General features: G+C 44.3%; 2 protein-coding genes across 2 annotated transcripts; both read right to left on the bottom strand.

Annotated features, from left to right (window-relative positions):
• Positions 1-3,141: 3,141 nt before the first annotated feature.
• LOC120055636 (caspase-8-like) lies at positions 3,142-13,228 on the bottom strand. The gene is given in 6 exon segments (XM_039003525.1): positions 3,142-3,581; positions 3,724-3,797; positions 4,183-4,312; positions 5,934-6,039; positions 6,194-6,369; positions 13,019-13,228. Coding segments are annotated over 4 exon segments (426 nt in total). The 5' UTR covers positions 13,019-13,228; the 3' UTR covers positions 3,142-3,581; positions 3,724-3,783.
• Positions 13,229-13,413: 185 nt separating this feature from the next.
• LOC120055381 (ciliogenesis associated TTC17 interacting protein) lies at positions 13,414-16,916 on the bottom strand. Its single transcript, XM_039003247.1, has 9 exons — positions 16,838-16,916; positions 16,536-16,721; positions 16,332-16,387; positions 15,977-16,063; positions 15,669-15,836; positions 15,358-15,482; positions 14,967-15,043; positions 14,520-14,608; positions 13,414-14,201 (listed from the first exon to the last, which is right to left on the bottom strand). The coding sequence occupies exons 1-9, from the start codon at positions 16,914-16,916 to the stop codon at positions 14,016-14,018; spliced, it is 1,053 nt and encodes a 350-aa protein (XP_038859175.1). The 3' UTR covers positions 13,414-14,015.
• Positions 16,917-18,498: the final 1,582 nt, after the last annotated feature.

Below are 18,498 nucleotides of genomic sequence, written 5' to 3'. Positions count from 1 at the left end.
GTGGAATGAAGTCTCTAGCCTTTTCTGGGACCGGATGGGACTCGTTGGAGTGAGAGGTCAGCCATACTGGTAGTACCTGGCTACGCACTTGGGTTTGTCATATCGTTTTCTGCAATGCGTTAGGTAGACACGAAGAAATGCTCCGTCTGGGACGTTATTGGATATATTTCTGAAAAACATCCTAAAGATGGATTATCAACTGAGTTTGACCAGTTTATTCGACTATTATTATGACTTTTTGAATTTTTCGTTCATGCGTAAAATCTTAATGGACACGTGAGTTACACCATGCTAGCCAAAGTTGCTAATTCGACAGAAGAAATGGACATTCTAAAACAAAACAACGATTTATTGTGGAACTAGGATTCCTGGCACTGCATTCTGATGAAAGATCATCAAAGGTAAGGGAATATTTATGATGTTATTTCGTATTTTTGTGGACTCTTTGGACTCCAACATGGCGGAGAATGGCTGAGCGCTGTCTCAGATTATTGCCTGCTGTCCTTTGTACTAATCTATTTTTTAAAATCTAACACAGCGGTTGCATTAAGAACCAGTGTATCTGTAATTATATATGCAACTTGTATTTTTCAGCAAAGTTTATGATGAGTTTTTCTGTTAGATTACGTGGCTGTCTAAAATTTCTCCAGACATTTTGGTGCTATTTGTGACCATGGCTGCAATGTAAAACCCCGATTTGTAGCTATAAATATGCACATTTTCGAACAAAACATAAATGTATTGTATAACATGATGTCATAAGACTGTCATCTGATGAAGTTGTTCAAAGGTTAGTGATTAATTTTATCTCTATTTGTGGGTTTTGTGAAAGCTATCTTTACGGTGAAAAAATGTTGTGTTTTCGCTGTAAAACATTTTAAAAATCGGACATGTTGGCTGGATTCACAAGATGTTTATCTTTCATTTGCTGTATTGGACTTGTGATTTCATGAAATTATATTATATGATATCCCTGTGGCGCTAGGCTAGGCTATGCTAGTCAGCGTTTCTGATGAGGAGGATCCCGGATCCGGGAGGGGGCGTCGGTAGAGGTTTTAAGAACGTTGCCAGCCAGTATGGCAATGGAACATTTAGAATGAACGACTGGGTCACATTCATTGATACAGAACAAAAAGACTGAACGACTGGGTCGCATCTCTGGCAACCGAACCGATAGAACGAACGACCAGCCGGCTTGGCTAGCATCCCTAGATCTGTGTCAGGACTATATCTTGTGGAAGGATGAAATAGTATGAATAAATTAATCAAAATAACGTTTTTAATGAAAATATGTCAATCATTATTTGAGTATGTTGGTAACCCGTTGTATAAAAGTGATAATGCCCTGGAAGCCGGTGTTTGGAGGATACATTGGCACGGTTTGCCAGCCCTCGACATCTTCTCGTGCCTAACAACACCTGTGCCAATATATCCTCCAAACAGAGAGGATTGCACGCTCTAGAATGCCCTTCAAGCCAATCAGAAACAAGTATTCAACAATGCCATGGTATAATTAAGCATTAAGGCCGGAGGGGGTGTGGTACATGGCCAATATACCACGGCTAAGGGCTGATCTTAAGCACGATGCAACGCGGAGTGCCTGGATACAGCCCTTAGCCAAGGGTATATTAGCCATAGACTGAAATGTAGGAGCACCAGAAATTAGATTTTAAAAATGTATTGAGATACAGCCTATATTGGGCCTATAAGAATTCTAGCTACCTCTGGATATTTGTTTATTATACAAGCTAATTCCATTTGTGGAATATTAGGTTTTTCATTGTTGTAAAAGCAATATATTCCTATTGAGATGCATTACATTGAACATGGTATACTGTCTCTTTAAAGACGTCAGGATTTTGATGATGACATGCAAGAGATATGTCATTCATTTACTGCTTTGATCATGCATCTCCTGAAGAAGCTATGCCTTTTGCTTTCTTAAGAAGATACAAATGGAAGATAAACATGTTGGGCAAAATGGGCCAGATCTTTTGTCTTGATTTACTTTACTTTAATGAGTTTATTTGGTAACAATTAATTTTAAGGGGTCCTTAATACAGTGTAACTACATGTATAATTACACTGTAACAAGTATTATAGTTAAATGTAACTACATGTAACTACATGTACGTGTAACTACATGTATAATTACACTGTAACAAGTATTTTAGTTAAATGTAACCACTTATTACAGTATAACTATAACTACATGTATAATTACACTGTAACAAGTATTATAGTTAAATGTAACCACTTATTACAGTATAACTACATGTATAATTACACTGTAACAAGTATTATAGTTAAATGTAACCACTTATTACAGTATAACTACATGTATAATTACACTGTAACAAGTATTATAGTTAACTGTAACCACTTATTACAGTGTAATTGCAACATGTTACTGGTAGTAATTTGATACGAATGGGCAGGTTTCCGCTAACTTCACCAACTTAGTGTTTCGCTTCTTCTCAGCTGCATACAGTCACAAAGGTTGTGATCAACTGTCTGAGAGATTATAGCCTATGCTCAATGGCACTGTTCAAACGATATCTCCACTCAGTGTTGTTGCTAGCACTTGCCCCTAAAATAAAGTGTACCATCTGGGTTAACTTGGTTGAGCTGGTAAAAACAGACCAGTAGGTCAACCTCACTGACTGGAATCTAATATTGGTGGCATATGTGGAAAAATACAGTATTTCAAAGTATAGTGCATGTAATGTTTGGCTAAGAACAATGTCATTACTAGTTGTTACACAGGATTTAGCTCATTAAAATGAAGTGTATCTTGAGGGGTACTTACTTGTAATTAATGTTTACCTATACAGTACATTACTCTTCCTGACAAATTGGCCCTCATTTGAAAGGTTCTGGAAGTTTCACTTAAGTTCTGTACCTTATTGTAAAATTAAGTGAAACTTCCAGAACCTTTCAAATGAGGGCCAATTTGTCAGGAAGAGTAATGTACTGTATAGGTAAACATTAATTACAAGTAAGTACCCCTCAAGATACACTTAATTTTAATGAGCTAAATCCTGTGTAACAACTAGTAATGACATTGTTCTTAGCCAAACATTACATGCACTATACTTTGAAATACTGTATTTTTCCACAGGCATGCCATTGAGGGCTTCCACCATTTTAAAGTAGTCAACTAGGTGGGGATTTATATGGGTTGTAGCCTCAATGGCGCTGCCCATGCTGTCACAGGCACTATAATGGCAAAGATATAAGGATGAGTCCTCTTTCTATCTCTATGTCACACTCTCTCTGATGGGAGATGGGCCAAGGTACAGGAAGCTGTGGTAGGGTCCCTGAGACCAATATACACACTAAAAAGAGCCCCTAGAGAGAGAAAGAAAGAGAGATGACAGAATTTTACATCCAGATTGGCCAATGGGCTTCACTGAATGAGATCATGCCCATAATATCAACCAATAAGGTGAGCAAGGATGCCTACTCTCGTCCTGCTCAGTCCCTGGTCTGTCCCTCAGATCTGAAGTTGCTAGGAAGTGGTGGTTATTGATGATGAAGCACGTCCCCCGAGGATTAAGGGTCATAGGATAGCGCTCCATCTGTTGGGCAAACACACACACAGTTACCTCTAACCCCATGGACAACAATAAAATAAATGCCAAATGTTATGTTTGATGTCTATAGTCCACCCTACTGTCTATCCCTAGAGGTGTTCCAGAGGCGCAATGTAGAAGTGGTTACCTGGTCAGGCCGAGACCCAGTCTGAGGTGCCGTGTCTGCATCTGAGTACAAACTCATGCTTTACCCATCCTCACCTATGGACAAGGGGCAAGATCACACTTCAGCTACACGTCTGTGAGTGTGTGTGTGCGTGACTTATGGCTGGGCTGTGTTTCTGATATAGACATGCTCTGTAGTGACTGAGCGGGGCTGAAGGCCCTCTGGTTCAAGCTGAACCGGGGGGGGGGGGAGCTGGGCTGCTGTTTCTGGTTGCTGATTGACTGAACAGAAGACTTCTGCCGTGACAGATTGCCCTTTGCTAAAAAACAACAACCATTTAAAAATAACAATTGATAATTTAACATACTGCATTAATACTGAAATATGAATCAGAGTGAAAGAGTGTGTGTAAGAGAAAGAAGAGAAGAGAGTGAGAGGGGTTTGCACCTGCTGGCGAGGTGTGTGTGTATCAATATGTACCTCTTCTGTGCTGGCGTACTATGTGGGTCAGCGGTGTGTCACACTGCTCCAGTGTCCTCTGTAACTCGTCCAGTCTGTCCTCTGTCAGAAGCCCCTGCCTCTCCATCTCACACAGCACCTCCAGGGCTGTCTACAAAGGACAGAGAGAGTGAGTGAGTGAGTGAGTGAGTGAGTGAGTGAGTGAGTGAGTGAGTGAGTGAGTGAGTGAGTGAGTGAGTGAGTGAGTGAGTGAGTGAGTGAGTGAGTGAGTGAGTGATTGTATTTATCAGCAGCTACTCTTTCTGGGGTCCAGCAAATTGAATTGAAGGCAGTTGTAAAAAAATAACATTACAATACATTCACAACAGATTTCACAACATATTAAAGTGTGTGTCAGTGTTAACAAAAATAGTGACTAAAATATTCGTCAAGCACCTATTCTTCAGTGGCAATTGACAAGACTATAACTGACTAAATGGACCCAGAAAAAACTATAACTAAACGATCCATAATACCGGTGGTATGTTTTTTCCCCTTCTATCGTGCTATGGCAGGCTGCATTTTACATTCATAAAGTATAGAAAAACTTGGCTACTTGCGGACCCCTTCCGTTAACCATTTGTTTAGGATACACCTTGTTCAGTCATGTTACCTCATTAGCCAGCTATAGCTAACAACCTGGGACACGTTCAGCAGGACGCAATGTTTTGGAACGTTCAGATATAAATATGCTATGTAGAACAGACATGCCTCTCTGACATGTTAAATAAGGAATAACGTCGGCTCTATTCATGGAATTTCTAATTGCAGCATTATAAAACATTTTGCAACTGAACGTGGCCCTGGCAACATTACCAGTAGCCTGTATGCAAACATTTGGTGGCACAAAAAGAAAGGAAAAGGGAGAGGAAACAATTTATTGATTAAATTCCTCTTGCCACTATATCTGACTGGGTAAATAACTTTAGATTGAGTTAATGTGGACCCAGTGACTCAGACTTGAGAGCTTGGACGAGGACTTGAGCACTGGGACTCTGACTTCAGCCATAGGGACTTATGACTCGTGACTGGACGATTGGTAACTTGGACTTCGAGCACAGGGAACTTTTACATTTAAAAACATTTTTACTAGGAAAGTCAGTTAAGAACAAATTCTTATTTACAATGACGGCCTACCGGTGAACAGTGGGTTAACTGCCTTGTTCAGGGGCAGAACGACAGATTTTGACCTTGTCAGCTCGGGGATTCGATCCAGCAACCTTTCGGTTACTGGCTCTATCTACTAGGCTACCTGCCGCCCCAAACTTGGGACTCGATTTGGACTCGAGGTTTAGTCACTCGACAATGTCAGTGGGCGAAACAGTCTTTAGCTCCCTGTCAAAGTCATTAGCCCCCGTTCTACTTTTGGACATAAATGTGGCTGTGGCGTCTGGAACATTGATAACAATGGAAATGATGTGACTGGGTGATGGAGGTGCAACCCATACTACTTTGATGAACCATCTGGTGATTACATGGAAGTCAGTGATTTATGTTACTATAGGTTAATGAGGCAATACAAATGTGATGTGGCTAAAATGATATGGCATTTAGTTGACTAAAATGGACAACTGTTTAGATAATTTTGACAACAACTAGTCGAAATCATTATTTAAATGACAAAAATGTGACTTAATATATTTTAGTCAAAATTACTAAGACTAGACTAAATCTAAAAAAAGAGTGCCAAAATAAACACACACACACACACACACCAGTGTTAAACTTCTTACAGTGCAGAGATCCAGTCGTCCTCTGGGCAGTTTATCACTCAGCAGAAACTTCATCTTAGTGACATTCTCCTGAGTTACATCTACCGAGACCTTATACAACATCCTCCTAAGAGAACGAGAGAGAGAGAGAGAGATGTAATGCAATCAGTGAATTACAAAATATTCTAGAAAAATCAGTTGTTCACTGTTGCTGTTCTATGTGGCCTATTGCTGTGACAATACACACACACACTCACACCCCCACAGAGCTCTGTGCTCACCTGTACTGTGAAAGGGCAGGGCTTGCGTCAGCCTGGGTGTGGGCCGTTCACTCCGGCTACAGGAGGTGGAGCAGGTCCATTCGACCAATGACACTGAGAAGCTGGGACAGGAAGTAGTGGTCATCCAGCAGGCCTTTCTCTTGCAGCCTCAGGAACAGGCCACAGCCATCCTTCATCTGGAGCCAGACCACGAGGATTAGATAGGGACTAGGTTCCAATTCTCTACCCTTCTTCATGAAGTGTGCACTTACACTGATATAAAAGAATGGACTGATATGAAACATGATAGAAACTCCCAACTCCCTATAGCCCAAGCTTACACCCCTTTCCATTCGGCTCATCTGAAAGGATTGGTCATCAATATGGTGTTAACTTACTCCACCCCTAACCTGTCTGAGGGCCAGGTGGAGTTATTACCACATTACTAATACCAAACCTAGCATCCAATGTTTTCAAGGCTTTGTGATGGCCACTCCAATACCTTGACTTTGTTGTTCTTAAGCCATTTTGCCACAACTTTGGAAGTATGCTTGGGGTCATTGTCCATTTGGAAGACCCATTTTAACATTTTAACCACCCAGCTTTAACTTCCTGACTGATATCTTGAGATGTTGCTTCAATATATGCACATACTTTTTGTTCCTTATGATGCCATCTTTTTGTGAAGTGCACCAGTCCCTCCTGCAGCAAAGCACCACCACAACATGATGCTACCACCCCCGTGCTTCACGGTTGGGATGGTGTTCTTTGGCTTGCAAGCATCCCCCTTTTTCCTCCAAAGGTAACGATGGTCATTAAGGCCAAACAGTTCCATTTTTATTTAATCAGACCAGAGGACATTTCTCCAAAAAGTACAATATTTGTCCCCATGTGCAGTTGCAAACCATAGTCTGGCTATTTTATGGCAGTGGCTTCTTCCTTGCTGAGTGGCCTTTCAGGTTATGTCGATATAGGACTCATTTTACTGTGGATAGAGATACTTTTGTACCTGTTTCCTCCAGTATCCTCACAAGGTCCTTTGCTGTTTTTCTGGGATTGATTTGCACTTTTCGCACCAAAGTACGTTCATCTCTAGGAGACAGAAAGGGTCTCCTTCCTGAGCGGTATGACGGCTGCGTGGTCCCATGGTGTTTACACTTGTGTACTATTGTTTGTACAGATGAACGTGGTACCTTCAGGCATTTGGAAATTGCTCCCAAGGATGAACCAGACTTATGGAGGTCTACAATTTTCTTTCTGTCACGTTCCTGACCTATTTCTGTTAGTTTGTTGTATGTGTTAGTTGGTCAGGACGTGAGTTTGGGTGGGCATTCTATGTTTTCTGTTTCTATGTTGGTTTATGGGTTGCCTGGTATGGCTCTTAATTAGAGGCAGGTGTTTGGCGTTCCTCTAATTAAGAGTCATATTTAGGTAGGTGTTTTCACAGTGTTCGTTGTGGGTGGTTGTCTCCTGTGTCAGTGTTTGTCGCACCATATGGGACTGTTTCGGTTTGTTTGTTCATCGTTTATTTATGTGTAGGCTATTTTCCCTGTTCGTGCGTTATTCGTGTTATGTGAGTCCGTCGTCCAGGTCTGTCTACACCGTTTGTTGTTTTGTTAGTTTATTAGTCAAGTTCGTGTTTTCGTGTTATTCTTTAATAAATTATGTCTTCAAACTCCGCTGCATTTTGGTTCAATCCCTGCTCCTCCTCTTCTGATGAAGAGGAGGAGGAAAGCCGTTACAGAACCACCCACCGATCCAGAACCAAGCGGCGTGAATTCGAGCAGTGGCCTGCTACACAGGAATCATGGACTTGGGAGGAAGTACTGGAGGGAAAAGGACACTGGGCTCACATTGGGGAATATCGCCGCGCTCGTGAGGAGATGGAGGCAGCGAGAGCCCAGGAGCGATGGTATGAGGAGGCAGCAAAGAGACGTGGCTGGAAACCGGAGAAGGGAACCGGAGAAGGGAACCGGAGTTATGAGGGGACGCGTCTAGCACGGAAGCCTGTAAAGCCCGTGAGTACCACCCAAAAATTTCTTGGGGGGGGGCTAAGAGGTAGTGGGCCAAGGGCAGGTAGGAGACCTGCGCCCACTTACCAGGCTAACCGTGGAGAGCGGGAGTACGGGCAGGCGCCGTGTTACGCAGTAGAGCGCACGGTGTCTCCTGTACGAGTGCATAGCCCAGTGCGGGTTATTCCACCTCCCCGCACTGGTAGGGCTAGATTGGGCATTGAGCCAGGTGTCATGAGGCCGGCTCAACGCGTCTGGTCTCCAGTGCGTCTCCTCGGGCCGGCTTACATGGCACCAGCCTTACGCATGGTGTCCCCGGTTCGCCTACATAGCCCGGTGCGGGTTATTCCACCTCCCCGCACTGGTCGGGCGACGGGGAGCATTCAACCAGGTAAGGTTGGGCAGGCTCGGTGCTCAAGGGAGCCAATACGCCTGCACGGTCCGGTATTTCCGGCACTACCTCCCCGCCCCAGCCCAGTACCACCAGTACCTACACTACGCACCAGGCTTCCAGTGCGTTTTCAGAGCCCTGTTCCTCCTCCACGCACTCTCCCTATGGTGCGTGTCTCCAGCCTAGTGCCTCCAGTTCCGGCACCGCGCACTAAGCCACATGTGCGTCTCCTAAGTCCTGTGCACACTGTTGTTTCTCCCCGCACTCGTCCTGAGGTGCGTGCCCTCAGTCCGGTACCACGCACCAGGCATATAGTGCGCTTCGAGAGGTCAGTGTGTCCTGTCCCTGCTCCCCGCACTAGGCTTGAAGTGCGTGTCCTCAGTCAGGTGCCTCCAGTTCCGGCACCACGCACCAAGCCTACAGTGCATCTCAGCCGGCCAGAGTCTGCCGTCTGCCCAACGGCGCATGAACTGCCCGTCTGCCATGAGCCTACAGAGCCTTCCGCCAGACAGGAGCAGCCAGAGCCTTCCGCCAGACAGGAGCAGTCTGAGCCATCCGTCTCCGCAGCGCCATCTGAGCCATCCGTCTCCCCAGCGCCGTCTGAGCCATCCGTCTCCCCAGCGCCGTCTGAGCCATCCGTCTGTCCCGAGCCATTAGAGCCGCCCGTCTGTCCCGAGCCGTCAGAGCCGATAGTCAGTCAGGAGCCGCTAGAGCCAGTCGTCAGTCAGGATCTGCCAGAGCCGCCAACCAGACAGGATCTGCCAGAGCCGCCAACCAGACAGGATCTGCCAGAGCCGCCAACCAGACAGGATCTGCCAGAGCCGCCAACCAGACAGGATCTGCCAGAGCCGTCAGTGAGCCATGAGCGTCCAGAGCCGTCAGCCAGCCATGAGCGTCCAGAGCCGTCAGCCAGCCATGAGCGTCCAGAGCCGACAGCCAGCCATGAGCGTCCAGAGCCGTCAGCCAGCCATGAGCGTCCAGAGCCGTCAGCCAGCCATGAGCGTCCAGAGCCGTCAGCCAGCCATGAGCGTCCAGAGCCGTCAGCCAGCCATGAGCGTCCAGAGCCGTCAGCCAGTCATGAGCTGTCCCTTAGCCCAGAGCGGCTATTTATTCAGAACTGCCCCTCAGTCCAGAGCTGTCTCTCTGTCCGGAGCTGCCTTTCAGTCCGGAGTTGCCCCTCTATCCTGAGCTACCTCTCTATCCTGAGCTACCTCTCTATCCTGAGTTACCTCGCTATCCTGAGCTATCCCTCTGTCCTGAGCTATCCCTCTGTCCTGAGCTATCCCTCTGTCCTGAGCTATCCCTCTGTCCTGAGCTATCCCTCTGTCCCGGTGCTGCCCCTGGTGTCGATGTTACCAAAAGGATTTAGTGGGGGTAAGATGAGGGTGGTCATTTATAGGGGGAAATGGAAGCTGGGATTGACTATGGTGGGGTGGGGACCTCGCCCGGAGCCTGAGCCACCACCGTGGTCAGATGCCCACCCAGACCCTCCCCTAGACTTTGTGCTGGTGCGCCCGGAGTTCGCACCTTATGGGGGGGGTTATGTCACGTTCCTGACCTATTTCTGTTAGTTTGTTGTATGTGTTAGTTGGTCAGGACGTGAGTTTGGGTGGGCATTCTATGTTTTCTGTTTCTATGTTGGTTTATGGGTTGCCTGGTATGGCTCTTAATTAGAGGCAGGTGTTTGGCGTTCCTCTAATTAAGAGTCATATTTAGGTAGGTGTTTTCACAGTGTTCGTTGTGGGTGGTTGTCTCCTGTGTCAGTGTTTGTCGCACCATACGGGACTGTTCGGTTTGTGTTGTACATCGTCATTTTATGTGTAGGCTATTTTTCCCTGTTCGTGCGTTCTCGTGTTTAAATGTAAGTTCGTCGTTCAGGTCTGTCTACACCGTTTGTTGTTTTTGTTAGTTTAGTCAAGTTCGTGTTTTCTTTAATAAATTATGTGTTCAAACTCCGCTGCGCCTTGGTTCCCTCAATACTCCTCCTTTTCGGATGAAAGGGAGGAGAACAACCGTTACACTTTCTGAGGTCTTGGCTGATTTCTTTTCATTTTCCCATGATGTCAAGCAAAGAGGCACTGAGTTTGAAGGTTGGCCTTGAAATACATCCACAGGTACAACTCCACTTGACTCAAATTATGTCAATTAGCCTTTCAGACGCTTCTAAAGCCATGACATAATTTCTGGAATTTTCCAAGCTGTTTAAAGGCACAGTCAACTTAGTGTATGTAAACTTCTGACCCACTGGAATTGTGATACTGTGAATTATAAGTGAAATAATCTGTCTGTAAACAATTGTTGGAAAAATTACTTGTGTCATGCACAAAGTAGATGTCCTAACCGACTTGCCAAAACTATAGTTTGGTTAACAAGAAATTTGTGGAGTGGTTGAAAAACGAATTTTAATGACACCAACCTAAGTGCATGTAAACTTCCGACTTCAACTGTACATTTATCAGGGGTGCTGCGGCACCTCCAGCACCCTTCCTGTGACTATGATTCTATAAGGAAACAAATGATGAAGTGCAACGCTGGATAGATGACAGTTGCAGGCTCATGTCTATCAGAGCAGAGAGAACGAGATCATAGAAAGTGAATGTCATTCTAGTTCTGTGAGAGATACAGGCACACTTCTCTCTCTCACCACAGCAATGGCCATGCATTGGTCTATAGGCGCTACAATGTTGCGCAAACCATAAACACGGGCCGGCCCAACTCTAATCAATTCTTAATGTAGAATATCAGGCATGTTTTCCCATTAACTTTTTAGGGGGCTGGAGAATTACAGAGGAGGCAACTTGAATTAACTCTGATTGCAATGTAAAGAATTCTAATAAAAGCAAACTGTGAGAGAAAAAAGGTCATGCCAAGAAAAGGTACCGGATCCTGGCAAATGGGTTCCAGAACGAAACAGTCCAAAACTGAGAGGTGCCAGATCCTGTTCCGGCAGGGTCAGTCTCAAATTAAGCACTGGCTATAAGACTATGACAAGTAGGTACCCTCTTCTGCATGACAGGACGATAAACCTGCACAGTCCACAGATTTTATATATATTTTTTTATTTTCTTTTAGTTAGTAAATGCAGATATCTAGTTTAGCCTACTCAAACACCCAGCTCAAACATAGAGGGATGCTATGCTACCTAGCTAGCTATGGCTATCCAACACTGGAACTCTTCCAAGTCAAGGTAAGCTTCTGGTTTTATTAATTTATTGCCACCTGGGCCCGCCGGTGTGACTGCTAAACTTCTTACTAACTGTACACTGTACTGCATGATTGTAGCGGATTTACTAATGAGTTAGTTGTAGTAGCTATGTTGACTTGAAGTTAGCTAATATGGTGACAACAATGTAGGCTGTATGTAGCGGTTAGCGGTTACGATATGAAGGTTTGGGTTGGAAAGGTATTTTCTTCTTGTCAAACAGCTGATGTGTTGTGCACTAAAGTCCACAAGCGAAGGGAAAAGGGTAGAGGAGGAGAGCGCGTAAATGCAAGAAGGAATTATCCAACAATCAAAAGGATCATGATGTTTATATGTGGCTGTTATGAAAGTGAACTGTGTTTGTGTGTGATCAGGGGTGTATTCAGTCCGCCGATTCTGTTGAAAAACTTTTCTTAAACGGAAGCAAACGGAACAAAATGGGGATAAAAATACCTGAATTTGTCCAACAGAAACTTGTTTGCAACTGTTGGACTGATTACACCCTAGATAAGCTAGATGCAGGCAAGATTGTGCAAGGCGGTATTGAATGTGTCAATGTCTGTCACCTTGATTACTTAAATTTCTTTCGAAATAGGTTGTAAACTTTCATTCATAGGCTAGGTTGTAGCAACTTCATGATGGGTATAGGGAACATTTGAGTATCATGTAGTAGCCCAAACCTATCCGTTACATTGAGCTGGGTGAATTGAATATGAATGACTGTCATCTAATATGCTGTAATATAAATAAGGCCATGTTCATTAAAAAAAATATCGTCCTCCCTCATCTTAAACCGCACCAACCGCCACTTTGTCAGAGAAACAAAGCAGCAACATTTCATGATGACATAAGTGACAAACACCGCACCGGGAAAGCGCAAACGTGGAAAGTACGGTGTCTGTCAGATATGTATATAATGACGATATGCTCGTCTCCGCACTAAAAATGTGAGTCGTTGTCCCAAAGGCGGTAAGGCAGGCGGCAAATTTAGGTCCAAAATAAACCTCTAAAAACGCATTGGGATTATTTTGGACATATCTTGTGGAGGGACACCTCTCGCTTCGTCTCTTCCTCTCTGTCTGTACTTTTAGTGACAACCTCGTAATTCGTAAAGAATGTTTACAGCATGTTTAATCAAATATACATGTCATTCAACAGTGGGAGACACGTAGGAGACACTCATGACTATTGTCATGAGAAGTGACATAAAATAACATTTTAAAAGAGCGGACAAAACTCACCTTGGGTCGATTTCTACTAATGTACAAACCACCACGTACGTTAGTCAGTAGATGAGACACTGACAGAACATACCTAATAAGAAAACCGCTGCGTCAATTCACACAACTGTCGCACGATACCGTATGTAGGCTATATATTTTGGGGGGGGCGAAATATCGCTGCCACCGCACTCCTTGGACGGGCTGTCCTGTTTTCTTTCGGTTTGAAGATTGGAGTATCAGTATGTCATTATAATGCGCGCTCATTAGTTCTACAGTAACATGACGCATTGAAAAAAATGTACTCTCAAATTGTCAAGTCATCTCTCTTCCGGGTACAAAGAATATAGGGCCTTTTTTATGTTAAATTTAATTAACGCAACGCACATTTTGCTTAAATAAAACATTACGCTTTATTGAAATTTAAAATGACAACACACACACACACTGAAGCTGAAAATGAGCTCCTATAATTCCTTATCTATGTCCCTATAATCTACAAGTGCTCCCTTTCCTCATCTTATTTACTTCATAACCACTGCTCTGCCTTATTGCAAAACACACTAATAAATAGTTCAGTTGTCCCTCGAGATGAAAGACGGAGGGCCTCCCAGCGGTCTAAGGCTTTGAAGCTGTGCACAATCGCGTCACCATGCGCTTTAGTGACTCCTGTGGCGGGTTGGGCGCATGTACGTTGACACGGTCGCCAGGTGTACGTGGTTTCCTCCGACACATTGGTGCGGCTGGCTTCCAGGTTAAGCGGGCATTGTGTCATGAAGCAGTACGGCTTTGCGGGGTTGTGTTTCGGAGGACACATGGCTCTCGACCTTCGCCTCTCCCGAGTCTGTACGGGAGTTGCAAGGATGGGACAAGACTGTAACTACCAATTGGGGAGAAAAAGGGCAAAAAAAAAAGAGAAAAAAAAGATGAAAGACAGAACCTATTAAAGAGAACTGGGCTGAATCTCAAAAGAGGCTTCTTCTCTTCATTCCCTTTCCTCCATCTGAACTGTGCATCCTCAGGGTGAGGTGTTGAAGGTGCTCCCCGGGGGTTGGAGGGAGGCGAATGGGGAGAAGTACTCGCGGGCAAACACAAATACGTCGCTCGGTTTCCGTACTAACAAAAACTGCAGGAAGTCGGCCATCATAGTGCGGAGCTCCGGGTGCTGCCGCAGGTACGAGGCATGCTCCGCCTTCAACTCCTCCTGTAACACACACACGTCAGGTCATGTTGGAAACTTAGGGGTCAGTGGTTTAAGAGTAAGGGGCTTGGGCAGTGTTTCCCTAGCTCAGTCCTGGGGACCCCAAGGGGTGCATATTTTGGTTTTTGCCCTAGCACTACACAGCTGATTCAAATAATCAAAGCCTGGTGCTGAGTTGATTATTTGAATCAGCTGTGTAGTGTTACGGGAAAAAAACTAAATGTGCACCCCTTGGGGTCCCCAGGACCGAGTTTGGGAAACGCTGGGCTAGGGTGAGAGTAGGAGTGAGGGATAGGGGGTAGGAAAATACTAATATGTCACCTTTCTGTCCAGGAACATGGAGTGCATCTGCATGTCCTCCTCCCAGACCAGAGACCTCTTCTCAAACACAGGCTTATCATCCCTCACCTCTGAGACACAACACAGATACACAAACACATGTAAATAGGGGAACAATGATTTCTTGCACAAAAGATTTGACAAAATGCAATTATTAGAAGTCATGTCTCTGAATGTCTGTTAATGTCTCATTGCCTTGTCACATATAAATGATGTCCTGAATTATTTAATTTTTTTTAAATCGCCTGGTGTTCTATTATTTAATTTTTTCATTGTATTCACAGGAATGTCCCTGTATTGATGTGTACTGTTGTTATTATTGTTGCAATAAAAAATTGTTGCAATTTAAATATAATTATATTTAAATAGGGGAACACTCCTAATACTGTGTTTGTATGTGTGCATATGTGTGTTTTGGTGTTTATGTACCTGTGTGTGTTTGGAGCGGGAGTAGCAAGAGCCTCATGGTCACAGGAGAGCCCACCTGCACTCGGCTAGCCAGATGCCTAAACAGGTGCAGGATATGACATCACACAGGTAGAAAGTGATGAGAGAGGCGGTCAGAAACGGAAGAGGAAGCGACACAACCCACTCCCTCCTTTTTTGTGTTTCAATGGAAGTCAATTGACTAAGCAGACCAGACCCAGCTGCTATCACATTGGAGTCTATGGGAGAGCCACTCCCCTAAGTAGACAGGAACTGATCATTTTTTTCAATAGTAAACAGTCTGAGTGAACTATTTTCAATTATCCACCATCTTTGGGGTGGTGCCCTGTATGTCCTGGGTCTCTTTGGTCTGGTGGAAGTGATGCCATCTTACCCGTCAGGCAGGAAGTAGCAGTGCCACATGGCTGGGATGTCCTCCACCGAGTTGACCGTCCTCTCCATCCCGAAAACCTCCACCACCTCCTCTCCCACCGTCTGCTGCCTGCACCCCAGCTCCCTCTGACCACAAATAGACCACTCATTAACCAAAAACTGTGGCCAATACAAGGTCAAATCAAACAAAAATGAGAACACAAATAAAAAGTTATAGTACTGTAAACAAACTCATGCACACTTTCCACAAAGAAGACACTCATTGCTACTGTATAAGTAGGCTCACACACACACATGCACGGACACACTCACGTATGTGGAGGTGGATATGTGTGTGTCCTGGTCGAAGGAGAGGAAGGTCATGTTTTCCGGGACGTTCTTCCTCAGAGCGAATACCCTCAGCAGCAGCAGGTTAGAGCCCTCGGACACTAACCCCTTCACAGAGGACAGAGGGTACGACAAGGTCTGCCTCCTTATCTCCTACACACACACACCCACCCACACACACAACAGGTTAGAAATCTCAGATAGAAATCCTTCTCAAAGGGCACAATGGAAAACACACACTCTGCCCTCCTACCTCACACATACATTCACCTCCTTCCCCTTTTCTCTCTCACCTCTCCCACAGTGGTGATTTTGTTCACCACCAGCTGTCCATCATGCTGGACCATGTGACACCTCCTGTCCAATCGGTGGTCTTGAAGCTAAGAGCAGAGAATTAGCCTATGTGGAGTCGCCAGAAAACGCTAACGTCTGGTTTTCAGGGATACTGTGTTTTCAACCTGACTTCTGTTTTCCATGAAAAACTGAAGTGTGAACTCTGCTCAGGCGTATTCCTACACCTGCCACGTTAGGTTAGCAGAGAATTGGTGGGAATGTTATATTGCAGAGTTTTATGTTTTAGTCTTATAAGGTTTTGTAAAATGGTCTAGATGGGTCTAGCCTGTGTAGACCAGTTTCAGGCAGTTTTACCTTGACATACTCGTGGTGGTTTTGCTCCAGGGTCTCCAGGTTCAAAGAAAGGTAGGCTGATTGGAAATAGAGACAGAGATAGTAATCGCAGACTGAGAAAGACCAACACTCACACTCTCCCCACCTCACACTTTCTCCTCCCCCTCTGTGTCCTGCCTCCCTTTCCCTATCTCCTCCCTCCTCTCTTCCTCCCCCCTGTCTTACCAGTGATGGCTGTACCACAGGGAGTGTTGTCAATAGATCCATGGCTGTGTGCGTGCAGCAGCAGGCAAGGCTGCTCCCTGCAAATGGTCCTCTCCACAGTCACCTTAAACTCTCCCAGCTCTCTGCCCCCCTCGGACATTGTCACCAGAGAGTCTTCAAACAGACAACGCTGCATCTCCGCAGCCCCTACACACACACACACACAATGAAAACAAGCTACAGCTATAGCAGGGCTACGATGAAAGAGGAACTTGAGAGTGCAGGTGCCAACACTCAGCTAACGTTAGCTCTACTTAACTCACTTATGCTGGACAGAAAGGCGATGGCCTCGCTAGAGGCTTTTAACTCCTCAGCTTCCTCCGTTGTAGCAGTCTCCTCCATATCAGACTTTCAGTTTGGAGCTTCAGATACACGAAAAAATGAATATGGGCAGTTTGCCAAAGCAGCTTACTACAACAACATCAACCAACACCACCACCAACAACAACAACAACACCACATACTAGAGTTGGCAAACTAATGCTGAGCTTGCTGGCTGAAGTTCATGTGATTGCAAATCATTCTATAAAGAAAATGTTGATAGAATCATTCAGTGAGCTCGCACCTTATTTAGCTAGAAGTCTGGCAGAAGGTTAGACCGATCTTTTTTCGCTGTTGCTGTCTGTCTGTCTCAAGAGCATAAAAAACCCTCACAATATGGGTTGTCATGGCAACACAAATATCTTGTAAACGCGCAGAAAATATGTGGTGGTTCTTGCGTAGGGATGACCAGGGATGTTCTCTTGACAAGTGCGTGAATTGGAAAATGTTCCTGTCCTGTTAAGCATTCAACATGTTAATAGTACTTTTTGGTGTCAGGGTAAATGTATGGAGTAAAAAGTTCATTATTTTCTTTAGGAATGTAGTGGAGTAAAATTTGTCAAAAATATTAATATTAAAGTTAAGTACAGCTACCCAAAAAAACAACTTAAATAGGACTAAAGTATTTTTAATGACTTCACAATACTGGTTTTGATGAATAAACAAGGCGTGGGTGTGTCGAACGTGCTCCATGGCTAAATATTTGGTTGCTTCAAGTTGTGTATTTACGGTATTTTATGTATTGCCTTGGAATCAACTATTAGTCCGTTATAGTTTGTTAAACAGCTTACAGAAACAAAATAACAAAATGTAGACCTATCCCATCTTTGTTAAATATGTTAACTTGAACTTGTTTGCAGTCCACATTGTTCTAGGTAATTGCATGGCTTCAATGTGGAAATGTTGAAGTTAACTGACTTGCCTAGTTAAATAAAATACAAATATATATACATAGCGTTCGCACTGATATAACGTTAGTGGCTAGGCCTACTGTAAATTGCATTATGCCTGATCATGGACATGCCAAATGTTGTCAATAAGCAATATTACATTTATTATTGATAAAGCCTAAAAAAAGAGCGAATAATTCTAATCAAATTCTAAACAAAACGTGCCACTGACGTTCTCACCATAAAACCAGGACAATTAATCATTCTAATAAGTTCGTTTTTTTTTTAAATACGAAAAACAAGCAATCTGTTCGTTTTTTTCAACAACAGTTGAAAAAACAACATATAAAATGTAATGATATCATAAAATCGCCAGCAAAAAAAGACTATGCATTGCTGTTGAACCAGCCTTCGTTATAGTAGACCTAAGGTCAGGGTAGCCTACGGAATGAGGCGACACATGTTTTAAAAAAACAAGTCTTCACTCCCAGAGGACCTGTGGCCCTGGTCTGAGGCCCTGGTCGTGCTGTCGTTCCGACTGCAGCTGCAGCTGGCGTTCTACCTTGTCCCTGAACCCTGCTGGTCAAGTTCACCCAGGTAGTCACTGTGCTAGGTATCTGTAAGGCACTTTGTCACTGTTGATCAGGGCTGTGCTGACTCATGTGAGACAATAGTCATGCATTTGTAACAAGAACAGTGAGTGTTGTGTTGGG

Source organism: Salvelinus namaycush, chromosome 11 (assembly GCF_016432855.1).
Source record: "Salvelinus namaycush isolate Seneca chromosome 11, SaNama_1.0, whole genome shotgun sequence".
NCBI lineage: Eukaryota > Metazoa > Chordata > Actinopteri > Salmoniformes > Salmonidae > Salvelinus > Salvelinus namaycush.
Note: the sequence above shows the minus strand (reverse complement) of the source record. Positions and strands in the feature narration are given on the sequence as shown.